The 18,167-nt window shown below is 42.8% G+C and overlaps 1 protein-coding gene across 1 annotated transcript in view; it reads left to right on the top strand.

The window, feature by feature from the left end:
- LOC126187950 (chymotrypsin-1-like) overlaps positions 1 to 18,167 on the top strand; it is a 200,982-nt gene that overhangs the window by 162,615 nt on the left and 20,200 nt on the right. Inside the window, exon 6 of the mRNA XM_049929326.1 lies at positions 1,512 to 1,658. Coding sequence (XP_049785283.1) covers positions 1,512 to 1,658 — 147 coding nt within the window. The remainder of the gene's footprint in view (positions 1 to 1,511; positions 1,659 to 18,167) is intronic.

Here is an 18,167-nt window from a genome sequence, read left to right as displayed (position 1 = left end):
TGTGTCTATCGACCTGCCAGCACTTTTGTTTGGTAAGTCTCATCATCTTTCTTTTTAGATATATTTTTCCCACGTGGAATGTTTCCCTCTATTATATATATAAAAACAAAGATGATGTGACTTACCAAATGAAAGTGCTGGCAGGTCGACAGACACACAAACGAACACAAACATACACACAAAATTCAAGCTTTCGCAACAAACTGTTGCCTCATCAGGAAAGAGGGAAGGAGAGGGAAAGACGAAAGGATGTGGGTTTTAAGGGAGAGGGTAAGGAGTCATTCCAGTCCCGGGAGCGGAAAGACTTACCTTATGGGGAAAAAAGGACGGGTATACACTCGCACACACACACATATCCATCCACACATATACAGACACAAGCAGACATATTTAAAGACCAAATATGTATTTAAATATGTCTGCTTGTGTCTGTATATGTGTGGATGGATATGTGTGTGTGTGCGAGTGTATACCCGTCCTTTTTTCCCCATAAGGTAAGTCTTTCCGCTCCCGGGACTGGAATGACTCCTTACCCTCTCCCTTAAAACCCACATCCTTTCGTCTTTCCCTCTCCTTCCCTCTTTCCTGATGAGGCAACAGTTTGTTGCGAAAGCTTGAATTTTGTGTGTATGTTTGTGTTCGTTTGTGTGTCTGTCGACCTGCCAGCACTTTCATTTGGTAAGTCACATCATCTTTGTTTTTAGGTATATTTTTCCTTCATGGAATGTTTCCTTCTATTATATATATATATATATATATATATATATATATATATATATATATATATATATATATATATATATATATTGGAGTTAGCTTTTGATGTTATTTAGTAGTTGATTATGAAATGGAAAGAAGATACAGTGTGTAAGCATTTGGCCTGAGTCTGGTATTGTCCTTCCTGAAATTTTAGTTGTTGTGACAAACTGATCTGTAGCAGAGCCCGAAGTCTAGGTTAGTTCTGATAGATAAATGACACAGCCCTCCCAGTGTGGAAACCATGAGCTGTGCCTAGGTAGACCCATGGGAGAGTGTGACAGAGATGCTGAAGAAGCTGAAGTGGCAGACTCTTGAAGACAGACATAAACTGTCCTGAGGAAATCTACTTATAAATTTTCAAGAACAAGCTTTAATTGATGGTTCTAGGAATACAGTACAATCCCTAACGTATTGCTCACATAGGGATCATGAGGAGAAGATTAGATTAATTTTTTTCCACATTCAGTATGTAAATGGGATGGGAAGAAAACCTAATAACTGGTACAGTGGGGCATAGCCTCGGCCAAGCACTTCACAGTGTTTTGCAGAGAACTGACATAGATGTAGAGCTATTAGTTTCAAACACAGGGGGAACTTTATTTTCATTTCACTTCACATTCTAATGTACCACACTGCTAACTGTAAAATAAAAGTAAGTGTTGATGCGTCCTGTATTTTGAGAAAGAAATGTTTCATGAGTAACTTGTTTCTAAATAATTTCCTTTTTTTTTTTTTTTTTTTTTTTTTTCCAGACTGGAGGCAAAGATGCGAAAGTGTTAGAAGCAGTGAACATCACTGTGTGGTCCAACAGTAAATGTAGTGAAGCCTATTCAGATTTTGCAAAGCCAATTCTGTCTTCAAATATCTGTGCTGGAGACCGCTGGAAAGGACAGTGCAATGTGAGTAGAAATCTATCTCTTAGCACAGTCATCATGTCCAATTCCCAAACCATGAGCCTATGTGTTTCCCATACACTATTGTCCAAAATTTAAACATAATCAAGCGGCGAGATCATATTTCCTGAACAGATTATGAGAAGAAGTATATGAGAAGGTGAAATTTAAACATGAAGTTTTTACAACAAATAATGTCAATAACATGTAATTAGAAAAGTTTTTAAACAAAAAAAAATAAAAAATAAAAAATAAAAATAAATTTGCAATGACAACAAAACCATTTTTGGTGAATTCCATCTGATATACTTGTATGCCCCCCCCCCCCCGGCCTCCACCCCCCCCTCCCCCCAATGAACCATGGACCTTGCCATTGGTGGGGAGGTTTTCATGCCTCAGCGATACAGTGGCTGTACCATAGGACTACAACGGAGGGGTATCTGTTGAGAGGCCAGACAAATGAATGGTTCCTGAAGAGGGGCAGCACCCTTTCCAGTAGTTGCAGGGGCAACAGTCTCAATGATTGACTGATCTGGCCTTGTAACACTAACCAAAATGGACTTGTGGTGCTGGTACTGCGAACAGCTGAAAGCAAGGGGAAACTACAACCGCATGTTTTCCCGAGGGCATGCAGCTTTACTGTACGGTTAAAAGATGGGGAACTGGTGTTCTATGGATCGGAGCATGGAATGTCAGATCCCTTAATTGGGCAGGTAGGTTAGAAAATTTAAAAAGGGAAATGGATAGGTTAAAGTTAGATATAGTGGGAATTAGTGAAGTTCTGTGGCAGGAGGAACAAGACTTTTGGTCAGGTGAATACAGGGTTATAAATACAAAATCAAATAGGGGTAAAGCAGGAGTAGGTTTAATAATGAATAGGAAAATAGGAATGCGGGTAAGCTACTACAAACAGCATAGTGAACGCATTATTGTGGCCAGGATAGACACGAAGCCCATGCTTACTACAGTAGTACAAGTTTATATGCCAACTAGCTCTGCACATGATGAAGAAATTGATGAAATATATGATGAGATGAAAGAAATTATTCAGTTAGTGAAGGGAGACGAAAATTTAAAAGTCATGGGTGACTGGAATTCAAAAGTAGGAAAAGGGAGAGAAGGAAACATAGTGGGTGAATACTGACTGGGGGTAAGAAATGAAAGAGGAAGCTGTCTGGTAGAATTTTGCACAGAGCATAACTTAAGCATAGCTAACACTTGGTTCAAGAATCATGAAAGAAGGTTGTATACATGGAAAAATCCTTGAGTTACGAACTGTATATTAAAACTGAAGAAACTGCAAAAAGGTGGGAATTTAAGGAGATGGGACCTGGATAAACTGACTAAACCAGAGGTTGTATAGAGTTTCAGGGAGAGCATAAGGGAACAATTGACAGGAATGGGGGAAAGAAATACAGTAGAAGAAGAATGGGTAGCTCTGAGGGATGAAGTAGTGAAGGCAGCAGAGGATCAAGTAGGTAAAAAGATGAGGGCTAGTAGAAATTCTTGGGAAACAGAAGAAATATTGAATTTAATTGATGAAATGAGAAAATATAAAAATACAGTAAATGAAGCATGCAAAAAGGAATACAAACGTCTCAAAAATGAGATCGACTGGACGTGCAAAGTGGCTAAGCAGGGGTGACTAGAGGACAAATGTAAGGATATAGAGGCTTATCTCACTAGGGGTAAGATAGATACTGCCTACAGGAAAATTAAAGAGACCTTTGGAGAAAAGGGAGCCACTTGTATGAATATCAAGAGCTCAGATGGAAACCCAGTTCTAAGCAAAGAAGGGAAAACAGAAAGGTGGAAGGAGTATATAGAGGGTCTATACAAGGGTGATGTACTTGACAACAAAATTATGTAAATGGAAGAGGATGTAGATGAAGATGAAATGGGAGATATGATACTGCATGAAGAGTTTGACAGAGCACTGAAAGACCTGAGTCGAAACAAGGCCCCGGGAGCAGACAACATTCCATTAGAACTATTGATGGCCTTGGGAGAGACAGTCCTGACAAAACTCTACCACCTGGTGAGCAAGACGTATGAGACAGGAGAAATACCCTCAGACTTCAAGAAGAATATAATAATTCCAATCCCAAAGAAAGCAGGTGTTGACACACTAGAAAATTACCGAACTATCAGTTTAATAAGCCACTGCTGGAAAATACTAACGCGAATTCTTTACAGATGAATGGAAAAACTGGTTGATGCTGACCTTGGGGAAGATCAGTTTGGATTACGTAGAAATATTGGAACATGTGAGGCAATACTGCCCCTAGGACTTATCTTAGAAAATAGATTACGGAAAGGCAAACCTACGTTTATAGCATTTTTTGACTTAGAGAAATCTTTTGACAACGTTGACTGGAAAACTCTCTTTCAAATTCTAAAGGTGGCAGGGGTAAAATACAGGGAGTGAAAGGCTATTTACAATTTGTACAGAAACCAGATGGCAGTTATAAGAGTCGAGGGGCATAAAAGGGAAGCAGTTGAACAGATTGGACAGTGTCTTGAAAGGAGGATATACGATGAACATCAACAAAAGTAAAATGTGGATAATGGAATGTAGTTGAATTAAGTCGGTTGATGCTGAGGGAATTAGATTAGGAAATGAGACACTTAAAGTAGTAAAGGAGTTTTGCTATTTGGGGAGCAAAGTAACTGATGATGGCCGAAGTAGAGAGGATATAAAATGTAGACTGGCAATGGCAAGGAAAGCGTTTCTGAAGAAGAGAAATTTGTTAACATCGAGTATAGATTTAAATGACAGGAAGTCGTTTCTGAAAGCATTTGTATTGAATGTAGCCAAGTATGGAAGTGAAACATGGGTGATAAATAGTTTGGACAAGAAGAGAATAGAAGCTTTCGAAATGTGGTGCTACACAAGAATGCTGAAGATTAGATGGGTAGATTGCATAACTAATGAAGAGGTATTGAATAGAATTGGGGAGGAGAGGAGTTTGTGGCACAACTTGACAAGAAGAAGGGACCGTTTGGTAGGATATGTTCCGATGCATCAAGGGTTCCCAAATTTAGCATTGAAGGGCATCGTGGAGGGTAAAAATCATAGAGGGAGACCAAGAGATGAATACACTAAGCAGATTCAGAAGGATGTAGGTTGCAGTAAGTACTGGGAAATGAAGAAGCTTGCACAGGATAGAGTAGCATGGAAAGCTGCATCAAACCAGTCTCAGGACTGAAGACCACAACAATAACAACAACATACTTGCTTGACAGCAATGTGGCACAATCATCATGAGTCAGTTTAGGAATTCTTTTTGCTATTGATCTCTTTCCTGAGAAAGAGGTCTGGAATTCTTGATGGCAACTGAAAGGCTGCATTTCACCACTCCAATACAAGCCAGATCTGGTATGTGGTGTTTGGATCCAGAAATAGTGCTAGCCAATCCAAGTGGTGAATACCCTATACCTATGAGAAATTTATTTATCCACGCAGATCCATGTGGATGGCAATAATCAACCATGAAGATGAAATCTAGAGCCAGAAGACCTCTTAACAGTCATTTCAGTTATTATAATACAACAGCTCTATACCTATGGGCTGTAACTGTATTCCTCTGATCATCAACAAAGATGTGAACTCCTTACATCCATCCAATATGTGATGAGAGTAGTTCTGCAAATTAGTGTGTGAATCATATGCGAGGAAGACATTTCTTCATGGTTCAACCATAATGCTCCTGACTCAAAAATAAATAAACTCTCTGCAGCCTGCAGTGAATGGACACACTCTGCTCAATGTCTGGCACACAGAGATTAGCTCCTCTGTCATTGTACCATTTTTTGGGAAACTGCAACTCCTGTGGCACATCAAATAACTGTATGGCAGACACTGCAGAATTTCTGCATGCAGTTAAGACCAGATACCTCATGTTGTAGAGTAATCACTTATGGCTGACCTTGAACTAGTCTAGAATCAATGTTTTCTATGCCTATGAGTTGTTTTAAAAGCTTTTAAATAGTGACTTATTGCCTATTGAGTTTTGTTTCAGAATTTGTGACAGACATTTATCCATGTAATGATTTTATCACTGTTCACAAGCATGAGTGTCTGGCATTGTTGAAGATTCACCCTTCACTGTTCATAGTGGACACACCAGCCACATGAGATGGTGAAACATCAGAAAAATCATTAAAATGTCTAAAATGTCTATCCCAAGACAAAAGTTAGCATGCAATACATCAACAAGTGGCCACAGAAGCCCCAGAAATATGAAGTTATCTGATACTGGCTATCAGCTTTGACCTGTGATGTCATCCAAATGGCAGGCACAGCCATATCAATGGCCATCCAGTCTATGCAATATGGAGACTACAATGTCACAGATTCAATACAAATAACAAAACAAAAACAAATCCACATTTTAACATAATAACTTGAATAATAACATGAAACTAATGAGAAGAATTAAAGGCTTTTTGGTGCAGAGAAACAAAACAAACAACATTCCTAACATAACACGTGCAATTGAAATAAAATTAAAAAAGTACACATAAAAAACACACAGTTCGACATTGGTATTGTGCTGCCTCAAGAATTTCAGTGTAAATTCTAGAAGCACTCGGCCTCCAACCGTCTTGAACACACGATATTTTAGGTTTGTGTGTGGGAGAGTGAGAACGTTTCTACCGATCCACCTGTTTCTATGTGCAGGCCGGAAGTTTGTTATTTGAAGACTGTAAGAGGGGCAAGTCACTGATGACGACAAGTGTTTTCCACCAGTGCCACAGAAGACATAAGGACAACTCAATGAATAATTATGTCATATTCTTTGATGTGTTAGTGTCTGTGATGATGGTAAAAAAGACTATTGAACAGTTGAAAGTAGTTGCCTATGGACACATTCATGTAGATGACTCGCCTGAGAATAGAGACTTTTAAATTATTTCATGACTTGGTTATGATCAAAGCAAGACACATGTAAGCTATTTTGAAGAAGTGTAAATGATTCTAACCTTCGAAGAATGAGTTAACTTGCCAAAGTTATTTTTTATGAACATTGAAAATATATTGTGATTGAACTGAAATATATTCTACGAGTGCATAAATTATTTCAAGAATAGAAAAGTAGTTAGTAAACTCCTTTAACCACCACCATCTCTTTGGAGAAGCAGCTTTTGGGAGATCAATGTAGTGGATTAACCAGAGAAGAGGATTGGCTACACACTATGGGCAAGTTAACTGAATTGAGAGATGTGTGAGTTTTGCACCCCAGCACCACACTGTCTCTCGATGTCATCCAGAGAATGTTAGAGTATCTTCAGTGAACAAATTTAGATAATAAACTCAGCTATACAATGCTAATGGACAAGTAAATCAGCAGAGAAATGGTATCAGAAGATGATGATCTATCTGTCACTACAACCAGTTTTCTTCATTCACATTTGTTGGCTTTGCCAACTCACAAACAACTTGTAACATTCCAATCTAACTTAGACTTCAGGCTATGATACATACAACTCTGTCACCCCATTCACTTTTGTTCTATACCAGTTTGCACATTTACCAAAACAGGGGTTACTTCTGTCAGTTTGTGGCACTAGTTCACACATAATCCACAAAAGCCGTTTACAACTCCTGGTTCACATTGGTAACTTTCCTTTGGTCCAGATTAATACTTAAGTTTAGCCAAAAAGCCACTATTTATTACTTTTAAAGAAATCTATCCTAATCTGCAAAGCCACATCCTGCCGCCAAATGTCACTCAGTCACCAACTAACTCTGTCTCCAATACAAAATTCAAATAAAAATGAAATTAACACAAATGAAATCATACATTACTTTGAAAAAAAGGGGGGGGGGGGGGAAACAAGTAGAAACTTTAGTCAACTTGATGTACTTGTCACACACATGGTACTATACAAATTCAGTGAGTGAGTCTTTCTGTTACAAAACCTTAATGTTGCTGGTCATATCATAGCACACAGCAACATTAAAATAATGACCGTTGAATTTTGTTGTCATTTCTATGACAGCTTCTAAGAATTACAAGGTGCAAAACAAAGCACTACCACTATCTACCTTTGATTGCAACAGTCACAAGTAACTCGACAAAATAGGTTCAAAACATCAAAATTCAGAACAAGAGAGCACCACATCATACTATCAAATGCCCTCTGCAAATATGGCAAACAACTGTGACATGACATACCACAACTCTGTTACACCATTGGTCAAAGCTTATGTCTGCTACTGAACATTTTGGTTGACACAAAGCCTCAACAATTTTACACCTCAAAAGGGGCATATTCAACAGTACTTAGGTTGCAGTCAGTGATTTACACTGGTGCCAACAATTGAAGCAACAAATTGAAATTTTGCAAGGTTGCATTTTTTTCCCACAAAACAGTATAATCAGGTGACTGTAAAGTAGAAACAATGTAAAGAATACAGAACATAAACAACTGCAACATGCATAATGGTAGACAAAAAGGTTCCTAGTTTTTTTTCCAACTTAATGTATTTACACACACATTCTGACAACTGGTTAATGTGCTCAGTATGGGCTGTGACCATCAGCAGCAGCACAGGCTTGACAAACAGTGGGGCATGCTGTCAATGATCCCATCAATCTCATGTTGAGGCAATAATGCCTATTCTTTCTATAGCACTGCTCACAAGTCTTGGAGAATGGATTTTGGATGCTGATGTAATGCAACATGTGTCCCTAGTGCATCGCAATGTGCTCTATGGGATTCAAATTAGGAGTATGAGCAGGCCATGCCATGTGTGCAATACTTTCTCTTTCAAACAAAACATCAACCAGGCTTGCTCTCTGGGTTCAAGCACTATCATCTAGCAATATGAAGTCTGGGCCCACAGCACCCCTGCATATGAGGTCCCAAGATCTCATCATGATACCTAACAGCAGTTAAATGTTGCCTATGTAACCATACAATTTCATGAAGACGTGTTCCAGTGGTCAACATAATCCCTGCCCAGGCCATTAGGGATCATCCTCGATATCAGTCTCTTTCCACTATGGTTGGGTCCTGAAATCATGTTTCATGTTCCCTCCAGATGTGAACCCACTGAGAATCACTGTCCAGAGCAAATCCAGATTCAACTGTGAAAAGAACATTGGCCCATTGTTCAACTGACCAACCAGGTGGCATGTTGATGGCTCCACTCTAGACATTCTCTTCTGTGAAGATGCTTCAGAGGTACACATACAGCAGGTCTTGGACAATAAAGGCCACTCTACCAAAGCCTTCTGTACACTGTTTGCTTCACTGCAACAAGTCCAGTGGATGCTGCAAGGTCAGAAGTCAGTTTCCGTGCTGTACTAAGGCAGTACCATTATGCCCTAACAGCCAAATAACAGTTCTCCCTTTCTGATATTACAAGTGGTTGGCCCCACCCTGGTCCTCGGGATACAGTTTTGTTTTCTACACTCCTGGAAACGGAAAAAAGAACACATCGACACCAGTGTGTCAGACCCACCATACCAGTGACCGCAGTGACGCACGGATGCACGCCAAGACCGTAGGATCCTACGCAGTGCCGTAGGGGACCGCACCGCCACTTCCCAGCAAATTAGGGACACTGTTGCTCCTGGGGTATCGGCGAGGACCATTCGCAACCGTCTCCATGAAGCTGGGCTACGGTCCCACACACCGTCAGGCCGTCTTCCGCTCATGCCCCAACATCGTGCAGCCCGCCTCCAGTGGTGTCGTGAAAGGCATGAATGGAGGGACGAATGGAGACGTGTCGTCTTCAGCGATGAGAGTCGCTTCTGCCTTGGTGCCAATGATGGTCGTATGCGTGTTTGGCGCCGTGCAGGTGAGCGCCACAATCAGGACTGCATACGACCGAGGCACACAGGGCCAACACCCGGCATCATGGTGTGGGGAGCGATCTCCTACACTGGCCGTACACCACTGGTGTTCGTCGAGGGGACACTGAATAGTGCGCGGTACATCCAAACCTTCATCGAACCCATCGTTGTACCATTCCTAGACCGGCAAGGGAACTTGCTGTTCCAACAGGACAATGCACATCTGCATGTATCCCGTGCCACCCAACGTGCTCTAGAAGGTGTAAGTCAACTACCCTGGCCAGCAAGATCTCCGGATCTGTCCCCCATTGAGCATGTTTGGGACTGGATGAAGCGTCGTCTCACGCGGTCTGCACGTCCAGCACGAACGCTGGTCCAACTGAGGCGCCAGGTGGAAATGGCATGGCAAGCCATTCCACAGGACTACATCCAGCATCTCTACGATCGTCTCCATGGGAGAATAGCAGCCTGCATTGCTGCGAAAGGTGGTACTAGTGCCGACATTGTGCATGCTCTGTTGCCTGTGTCTATGTGCCTGTGGTTCTGTCAGTGTGATCATGTGATGTATCTGACCCCAGGAATGTGTCAATAAAGTTTCCCCTTCCTGGGACAATGAATTCACGGTGTTCTTATTTCAATTTCCAGGAGTGTATAAACTGTCACCACATCCAAAAAACAACAGAATGATTCACATTAAGCCATGGGGCCACATCAGTTTGCTACTGTCCTGCTTCCATTCTTCCCATGGCCCTCCACTGCAGAGAGCCTGGGAGGCATCTTCACTGTGTCATACTGCACTGTCTGTGACTGTGTAGCCAGCAACTGTGAATGTGGCACTACCTAGCAAGCACTACCCTGTTTGATAGGTGCCCTGACATTATAGTTGGCATGGTTGTCCATTGACCAGAATCCCACCTTCCACGCAGGACACTATCGTACAGGCTCCTGTTGACAGTTTGTATGATTGTATTGTGAATTAGACACAGGATGGGGAAATAGTGGTTTGCTGGTTTAATTACGGACACCAGTGTATCTGCTTCAAAATGCCTAAGGATTTTATCCTACAAGCCACAGGGCAAATGGGATCTGTGTGGTATACACTATTGTATGTTTCACCTAATTACTGGACTTTGGTAACGATAAATTCAAAACATTTCCAGGACATAATGATATCTAATGCAGTGCTTTTCATTATCTTTTGAGCACATGTTTGTTTGATTTATGGTGTCATGTTTTTCTACACTTACAGCACAATTCTGTTACATGATGAATTTACACTGAATGCTTACTGCCCAACTTTCGCATTTTCCCGTTCTCCTGATTATGTTTAAGTTTCAGACATTAGTGCATAAACTGGCTTTCCAAGTTTTGTTGATCATTTTAGGCTAATAATTATTTTTCAATGAACCAGTAAAGAGACTAATATATCTATAGTGTTTCATAAAGTTGTATGCCCTTCCAATTACTCTAAATGGCAATCATCTCACAGAGAACAGCCACTCATACACGAGTTTGGATTTGGTGAGCCTGGGATTCTCAAGCTGAGGCGTGACAAGAATTGCCATTTTTCAGTCATGTCAAGGTTTTTGAATGCATCAGTGATCACCATTTGAGGCAAATCTGGAAAATTGTGCTTCACAGAGACCATGTATGGTATTTTAACTAAGTAGATTGTGACTTTGGAAGCATGAGAGAAATCGCTGTAAACCTATGAAAAATTCTAAACCTCAAAATGAACTATGTGTTGATGAGGTGAATGGCTACAGATGCAAAAATCATTAGTGAGACCCATGTTGCCGATAAGATACATTAGGCCTGCTCAAGCATGTGGAACTGTGCTTGAGTGACCTATCTGTCCCCATAAATTCTTCCTGGATCAAAATGGGACCTACTATTCAAAATCCAAAACTTATCAGTGACATCACCTATTAATAATAAAAACCATCCGTTTATAAGAGCTCAGATGCAAGTGAGTCTGAAGGAATTATCAAGTCTCTCTCTCTCTCTCTCTCTCTCTCTCTCTCTCTCTCTCTCTCTCTCTCTCTCTCTTTCTCTCTCTTTCCAAGCATTAATCCCGACTTGCAGGGCCTGCTGTTCTGTTTTGCGACATCTCCTCCTTTTCTCCCTGTCATTGACATCTTCTGGTCTTAAGCCAACAACGTGAATGTCTCCCCTGATGTTGTCAGTCCATCTCTTTGCTGGTCTTCATGGTGGTGTCGTTCCTCCAGGGTTGATGCGGAGTGCTGTTTTTGCAACTGACTTGTCTTGATTGCTCATGATGTGGCCGTATCAGCAGTGATGGGCTTCCCTCACTTTGTTGGTGATTGGCACGACACCAAACCTTTGCATACAAAAATACATCTGTATTTTTTACATGGTCACATCATGTCAGCCCCATGGACCATTGAAGCGTCTTTGTCTCCATGGTGTGTAACATTTTCTTCTGTCGTCATAGAGTGACACTCAGTCCCATACATTGCTGCTGGTCTTATATACTTTTGCTTTTAGATACTAAGGCATCTTTTTATCACAGAGGACTCCAGTGACCTGTCTCCACTTGAGCCAAGCTGCATTCACCCTCATCTGAGTATCAAGAGTTGTGTCGCAGTCTGAGGTGATGACAGACCATAGGTACTTAAAATGCATGGTCTTCTTCACTGATACTTATGGTACCTCTGGTTTGGGAGCCACATTCTAGGTACTCTGCCTTCTGGACATTGAGTTGCAGTCCATTTTCAGCTATTCTGTCCTCCCACGTTTGAACCTGGTGCTGGAGTTCAGGGCAGGCTTGGTTGGCAAGTACCACATCATCTTCATAAAGAAGGGTCCTGGGATGTGACGTCTGTATGTCAGCTGTTGCTGTATCCATGCAAAGGATGAATAGTAATGATGAAAGGGCAGAACTCTGATGAACACCCACAGTGATATCAAAGGGCGGAGAAATTCCAACAGGACTCAGAACAACACTAGTGGAATTACGGTACAAAAGTTGCACCCAGCTTACATACTCTTCAGGGATGCCATGGCAGTGAAGAGCTTGCCAAATAAGATCATGTGGGATACGATTGGAAGACTTTTCTAGGTCTAGGAATGCCATGTGTACATTCTTTGGACTCTCTCTCTGTGTTTATCCATCAAAAGGGGCATGGCATGGATAGCATCTATGGTGCTGCATCCTTTAACAAATCCACACTGATTTGGTGTTACAGAGACAATAGTTCTGAGTCTGCTATCAAGTATCCATTCAAAGATATTTAAAGTATGACAGAGGAGTCGAATAGGGCGATAAGTCGAGCAATCATTCACGTCTCATTTTCTCTTTCAGATTGGAACTGTTATGCTAGTCGTCCAGGCTTGTGGAAATTGTTTTTTGGTGATGATTTGGTTGAAGAGTGAGGCAAGGAATTCTGAAGCAGGCTTTCCGAGCATTTTCCAGATTTCTGCTGGTAGCTCACCTGGGGCAGTTGCTTTTCCATTTTTCATCTCACTGATGGCAAGCATTACTTCCTCAGATGTTATTGAGGGGACAGGTCCTAAGGTAGGATCAGGACTAGTAATTGATGGATGTGTAAACTCTTTGTTGCTGATGTTATGGAAGTAGTCTGTCCAATGCTGGAGAATAGATTGTTTATCACTTAGCAGTTTGGCGTCAGTTCCCTTGATGTGCATGACATGTCCAATGTCCTGAGTTGAACAGTGACATTTCTTGGCGAGATGGTAGATGTTGTTTCCTCCCAATGGTGTGTCAAGCTGGTCATACAGTGTCTGGTAATACTGGTCTTTTGCTGCAGCTACTTCTCTGTTTGCTGCTGATTTCAGGTTGCAATATTTCTGGAGATCAGTGTCAAGTCGTGAGTTCCACCAAGTCTTGTAGGCCATCTTTTTCTCCTTAATTGCTTGCATGACTTCATCTGTCCACCACCAGGTTTGTTTATTAATGTATTTTCTTCCAGAGCCACAAACTACTTAAGTCTGTGTAGAGAAAAGGCAGCAACTTTACTCTGGCATAGCACTATCAATGTATTTTAAAATGATAGATATGTATGTATGTTCCAACATAACAGTGGAACACCTGGACCAAATTTCATAAAAGTTACAACGTATATGATTTGAAGAAGTATATATGGTAATTTGATATTTTCTCACATTTCCACCTCCTCCATCTGAAAATGCCTCAGAAAGACCAGCAGTACTGACAGACTGCCAATGGGCATCTGCATCTACATGTACATGTATACTCTGCAAACAACTGTGAGGTGCATGGCAGAAGGTTACATCTGATTGTACGAGTTATTAGGGTTTCTTCCTGTTCAGTTCACGTATGGAGCACAAGAAGTATGATCGATTAAATGTTTCTGTGTGTGCAGTAATTATTCTAATCTTATCCCCACAATTCCTATGTGAGTGATACATAAAGGGTTGTAATATATTCCTAGCGACATCATTTAAAGCCGGTTCTTGAAACTTTGTTAATAAACTTTCTCAGTACGTCTATCTTCAAGATTCACCCAGTTCAGTCCCTTCAGTATCTCTGGGACTCTATGCCATGGATCAAAGGAAACAAGTGACCATTCATGCTGCCCTTCTCTCTATATGTTCAATGTCCCCTGTTAGTCCTATTTGGTATGGGTCCCACACACTTGAACTATATTCTAGAACCAGCCACATAAGTGATTTGTAAGCAAACTCCTTTGTAGAATGATTCCACTTACCCAATGGTTGGTTTAAAAGAGGGGGGAAGGGGGGGGGGGGGAAGGGACCAAACAGCTAGGTCATCGGTCCTTTGTTCCGAATAACACAATGCCACAAGGGTGACAATAAAACAAGCAAGACTGACAACCACAAAATGGAGAACAAGGAAAAACGACAAGAACAACAGAATGGTAACAAAATCTTAAATGGAAAAAAGGGGAGAAGAAAACCAAAGAAACACAAGAAACAGGTAAAAGAGATTAAAACGACAAAACAGATTATCACGGCTAGCTGACCATGAGAATAAAAAGGAAAAGCCAGCCACTCTGCAACACTTTGAAACCCCCACCTTAAAAGCACTGTGCTGGAGGGCACAGAGGGACAAAGGAAATGCGCTAAAATTTAGATCAAATGATAAAGCCCATCCTCATGAATAAAACATAGAACTAAATCAGCCAATGAGGCATTGTCAGATAAATTAGCGGCAACGAGTCTGATACCCAAAGATTTCGTCACAGAGCAGTCAAAGTGGGGCAGTGCACCAGAATATGGCCCACTGTCAACCAGGCACCACATCGACACTGAAGCGGGTCTTCACTGCGCAGGAGGTAGCCGTGGGTCACTCAAGTGTGGCCAATGCAGAGCCAGCAGGGAACCACAGAGTCCCTGTGAGAGGCCCACACGGAGGACTGCCACACATTCATAGTCTCCTTAATGGCACGCAGTCTGTTGTGAGTACTGAGATTATGCCATTCTGTCTCCCAAAGCCGAAAAACGTTGTGACATAAAAACGAATACAGGTCAGTTATTGGGATGCCGATCTCCATATGTAGTTTCTGTGTAGCCTGTTTGGCCAGCCTGTCAGCAAGTTTGTTGCCTGGGATTCCAACGTTTCCTGGAGTCCACACAAACACCACTGAATGACCGGGCCGTTCCAAGGCATAGATGGACTCCTGGATGGTCGCTACTAAATGATGACAAGGGTAGCACTGGTCGATAGCCTGTAGGCTGCTCAAGGAGTCAATACACAGAAGAAACAACTCCCCAGGGCATGAACAGATATGCTTAAGAGCATGAGATATAGCAACCTACTCTGCAGTGAAAACACTGCAGCCATGGCGGCTGAGGGTGCCACTGAACCGTCAATCAAACTCTCATAGGCAAGGTGGGATTGAATAAGGGCTCTGTATAGCTGCAGTAGCATAGTGTGATCTGCACCCCAGCTGATGTTGCTCAGGCAGCGGAGGGCATTGAGGTGCTGCCAGCACTTCCGCTTTAGCAGATGAAGGTGAGGAAGCCACATCCGGGCATCAAAAACCAGTCCTAAAAATCAGTATGTGTCCACCACAGTGAGGGGATCATCAGTAAGGTAAAGTGCTGGTTCCGGATAAATGGTACGATGCCAACAGAACTGCATGACACACGACTTTGTGGCCGAAAACTGAAAGCCATGTGCTACAGCCCACGGCTGCACCTTTTTGATGGCTCCCTGTAGGCACCACTCAGTAACACCAGTACTGGTGGAGCAGTACGAAGTGCAGAAGTCGTCTGCATACAGAGAGAGTGAGAAGGACAGCCCTACAACTGCTGCTAGACCATTAATGGCCATTAAAAATAGAGATACACTCAATACAGAGCCCTACGAGACCCCATTCTTCTGGATATATGATATATATGAGAGGCACGAACTTGGACATGGAAAGTACGAAGTGACAGGTAACTCTGAATAAAAATTGGGAGTGGGCCTCGGATACCCCCACTCATATAATGTGCCAAGGATATGAAGTCACCATGTGATGTCATACACTTTTTGTAAATCAAAAATATGGTGTTGGCATCTGGAAGAGGCTGTTATAATGGCAGACTTGAGGGACACAAGATTATCAGTGGTAGAGCGACCCTGACAGAAGCCACCCCAGTGGAAGCTGCCCTGACATGGAGCCAATAGGCCACCTGACTCCAGGACCCAACCAAACTGCCAACACACCACACATTCCAGCAGCTTACAGAGAACGCTGGTGAGGCTGATGGGCCGATAGCTATCCACATCAAGCGGATTTTTACCGGGTTTTAACACCAGAATGATGGTGCTCTCCTGCCATTGCGATGGAAAGATGCCATCGCACCACATCTGGTTGAAGATGACGAGGCAATATCGCTGGTAATCAGACAAGAGATGTTTAATCATCTGACTGTGGATCCTATCGGGCCCAGGAGCTATGTTGGGGCAACTTGCTAGGACACTGAAGAGCTCCCACTATGTAAATGGGGCGTTATAGGGTTCACTGTGGTGTGTAGTGAACGAGAAGACTTTCACTTCCATCCACCATTTGAGAGTGTGAAAGGCTGGGGGGGTAATTCTGACACAGAGGTGTGAGCATAGTGCTCAGCAAAGTTCTCGGCAATGGCATTTGCATCGGTAGATAACACTCCATTTATGTTAACACCTGGAATATCTGTTTGGGTCTGGTACCCAAAAACTCATTTGATCTTTGCCCAGCCTTGCGAAGGTGATGTATGGCACCCAATAGTCGACATGTACCTCTCCCAGCACTCCTGTTTCTGCCTTTTGATAAGCTGGAGAATGTGGGCATGGAGCCGTTTAAAGGCTATGAGCTGCTCCAGGGAAGGGTGCCGTTTATGCCACTGTAGAGCTTGCCGATGCTCCTTAATTGCCTCAGCAAGTTCTGGCAACCACCAAGGGACTGTCTTTCGCCGGGGGCACCCTAAAGAACGAGGGATTGCATTTTCCGCTGCAGAAACAATTGTGCTAAACCACCACATCAATGTTACCATGTGGGGGAGATTCAACGGTGACAGCAGAGGTGAAAGTTTCCCAGTCCGCCTTGTTTAAAGTCCATCTGCGCAGGTGTCCATTGGCCTGACGCCGGGGCAGTGACAGGAAGATGGGCAAGTGCTCACTACCACACAGGTTGTCATGTGCTCTCCAGTGGATAGATGGGAGAAGGCCAGGACCGCAAACCAAGAGATCAGTGGCCGAATATATGCCATGTGCCACACTAAAATGAGTGGCGGCCCCAGGATTTAAGAGGCAGAGGTTGCATTGTGACAGTAAATTTTCAACATCTATGCCTCGGCCAGTAAGAACTGTGCCACCCCACAAGGGGTTATGAGCACTGAAATTTCCCAAAAGTAGGAAAGGTTTATGGAGTTGATCAATCAGTGCAGCCAATGCGTTCAGGGGTAGTGCACCATCTGGCGGAAGATATACATTGCAGACAGTTATTTCCTGTGTTGTCCTTATCCTGACAGTCAGAGCTTCAAGAGGGATTTGAAGAGGCACAGGTTCACTGCATACTGAGTTCAGGACATAGGCGCAAACTCCAACCTGACACTCTATTACAATTGCTAGGGTTCCTGTAATATCCCTTATAGCCACGGAGGGCACCAGGTTTCCTGGAAGGCAATGCAGAAAGCAGGTGTAAAGCTTAACAGTTGCCGTAGCTCAGTCAGGTGGTGAAAAAAACAGCCATAATTCCACTGGAGGATGACATTATCATGAAGCTGGGAAGTCAGGAAGTGCGCAAGGGGGCAGTTTATGCCTCAGGGTTGCCTGCTGCCTCCGACTGAGTATTTGTAGCCATTTCTATGGTGGATGAGGCATCAGTGAGATCCAGGTCCACAGGGGATGGTAAGATCTCCACTGCATCTTCAGATGCAGAACAGATAGGGAGTGGTGGTGTTGGGGCCACCAAAGGGTCCTGTTTCTTAGCAGATTTATTCTTAGTTTGCTTGCTCTCTCACTTATCTTTAGGGACTTGCTGAGAAGATTTCTCCGAAGCAACTTCAGGCATGGAGGAAGACCATGAAGCTCTTTGTCCAGCAGCTTTTGGCTCCTTGAACCACTGCTGAGTGACCGCTGTGGCATTAGTGGGGACCTTGGAAGAGAGGGCACCAAGGACCCCTTCCACATGAGACGGACCAGAGGAGGCTGTTGCTTCTCCAACAGCGGGGAGGGGGTCGATGTCCCATGCATTTTGGGGGGGCCTTGCTC

Source organism: Schistocerca cancellata, chromosome 5 (assembly GCF_023864275.1).
Source record: "Schistocerca cancellata isolate TAMUIC-IGC-003103 chromosome 5, iqSchCanc2.1, whole genome shotgun sequence".
Lineage (NCBI taxonomy): Eukaryota > Metazoa > Arthropoda > Insecta > Orthoptera > Acrididae > Schistocerca > Schistocerca cancellata.
Note: the sequence above shows the minus strand (reverse complement) of the source record. Positions and strands in the feature narration are given on the sequence as shown.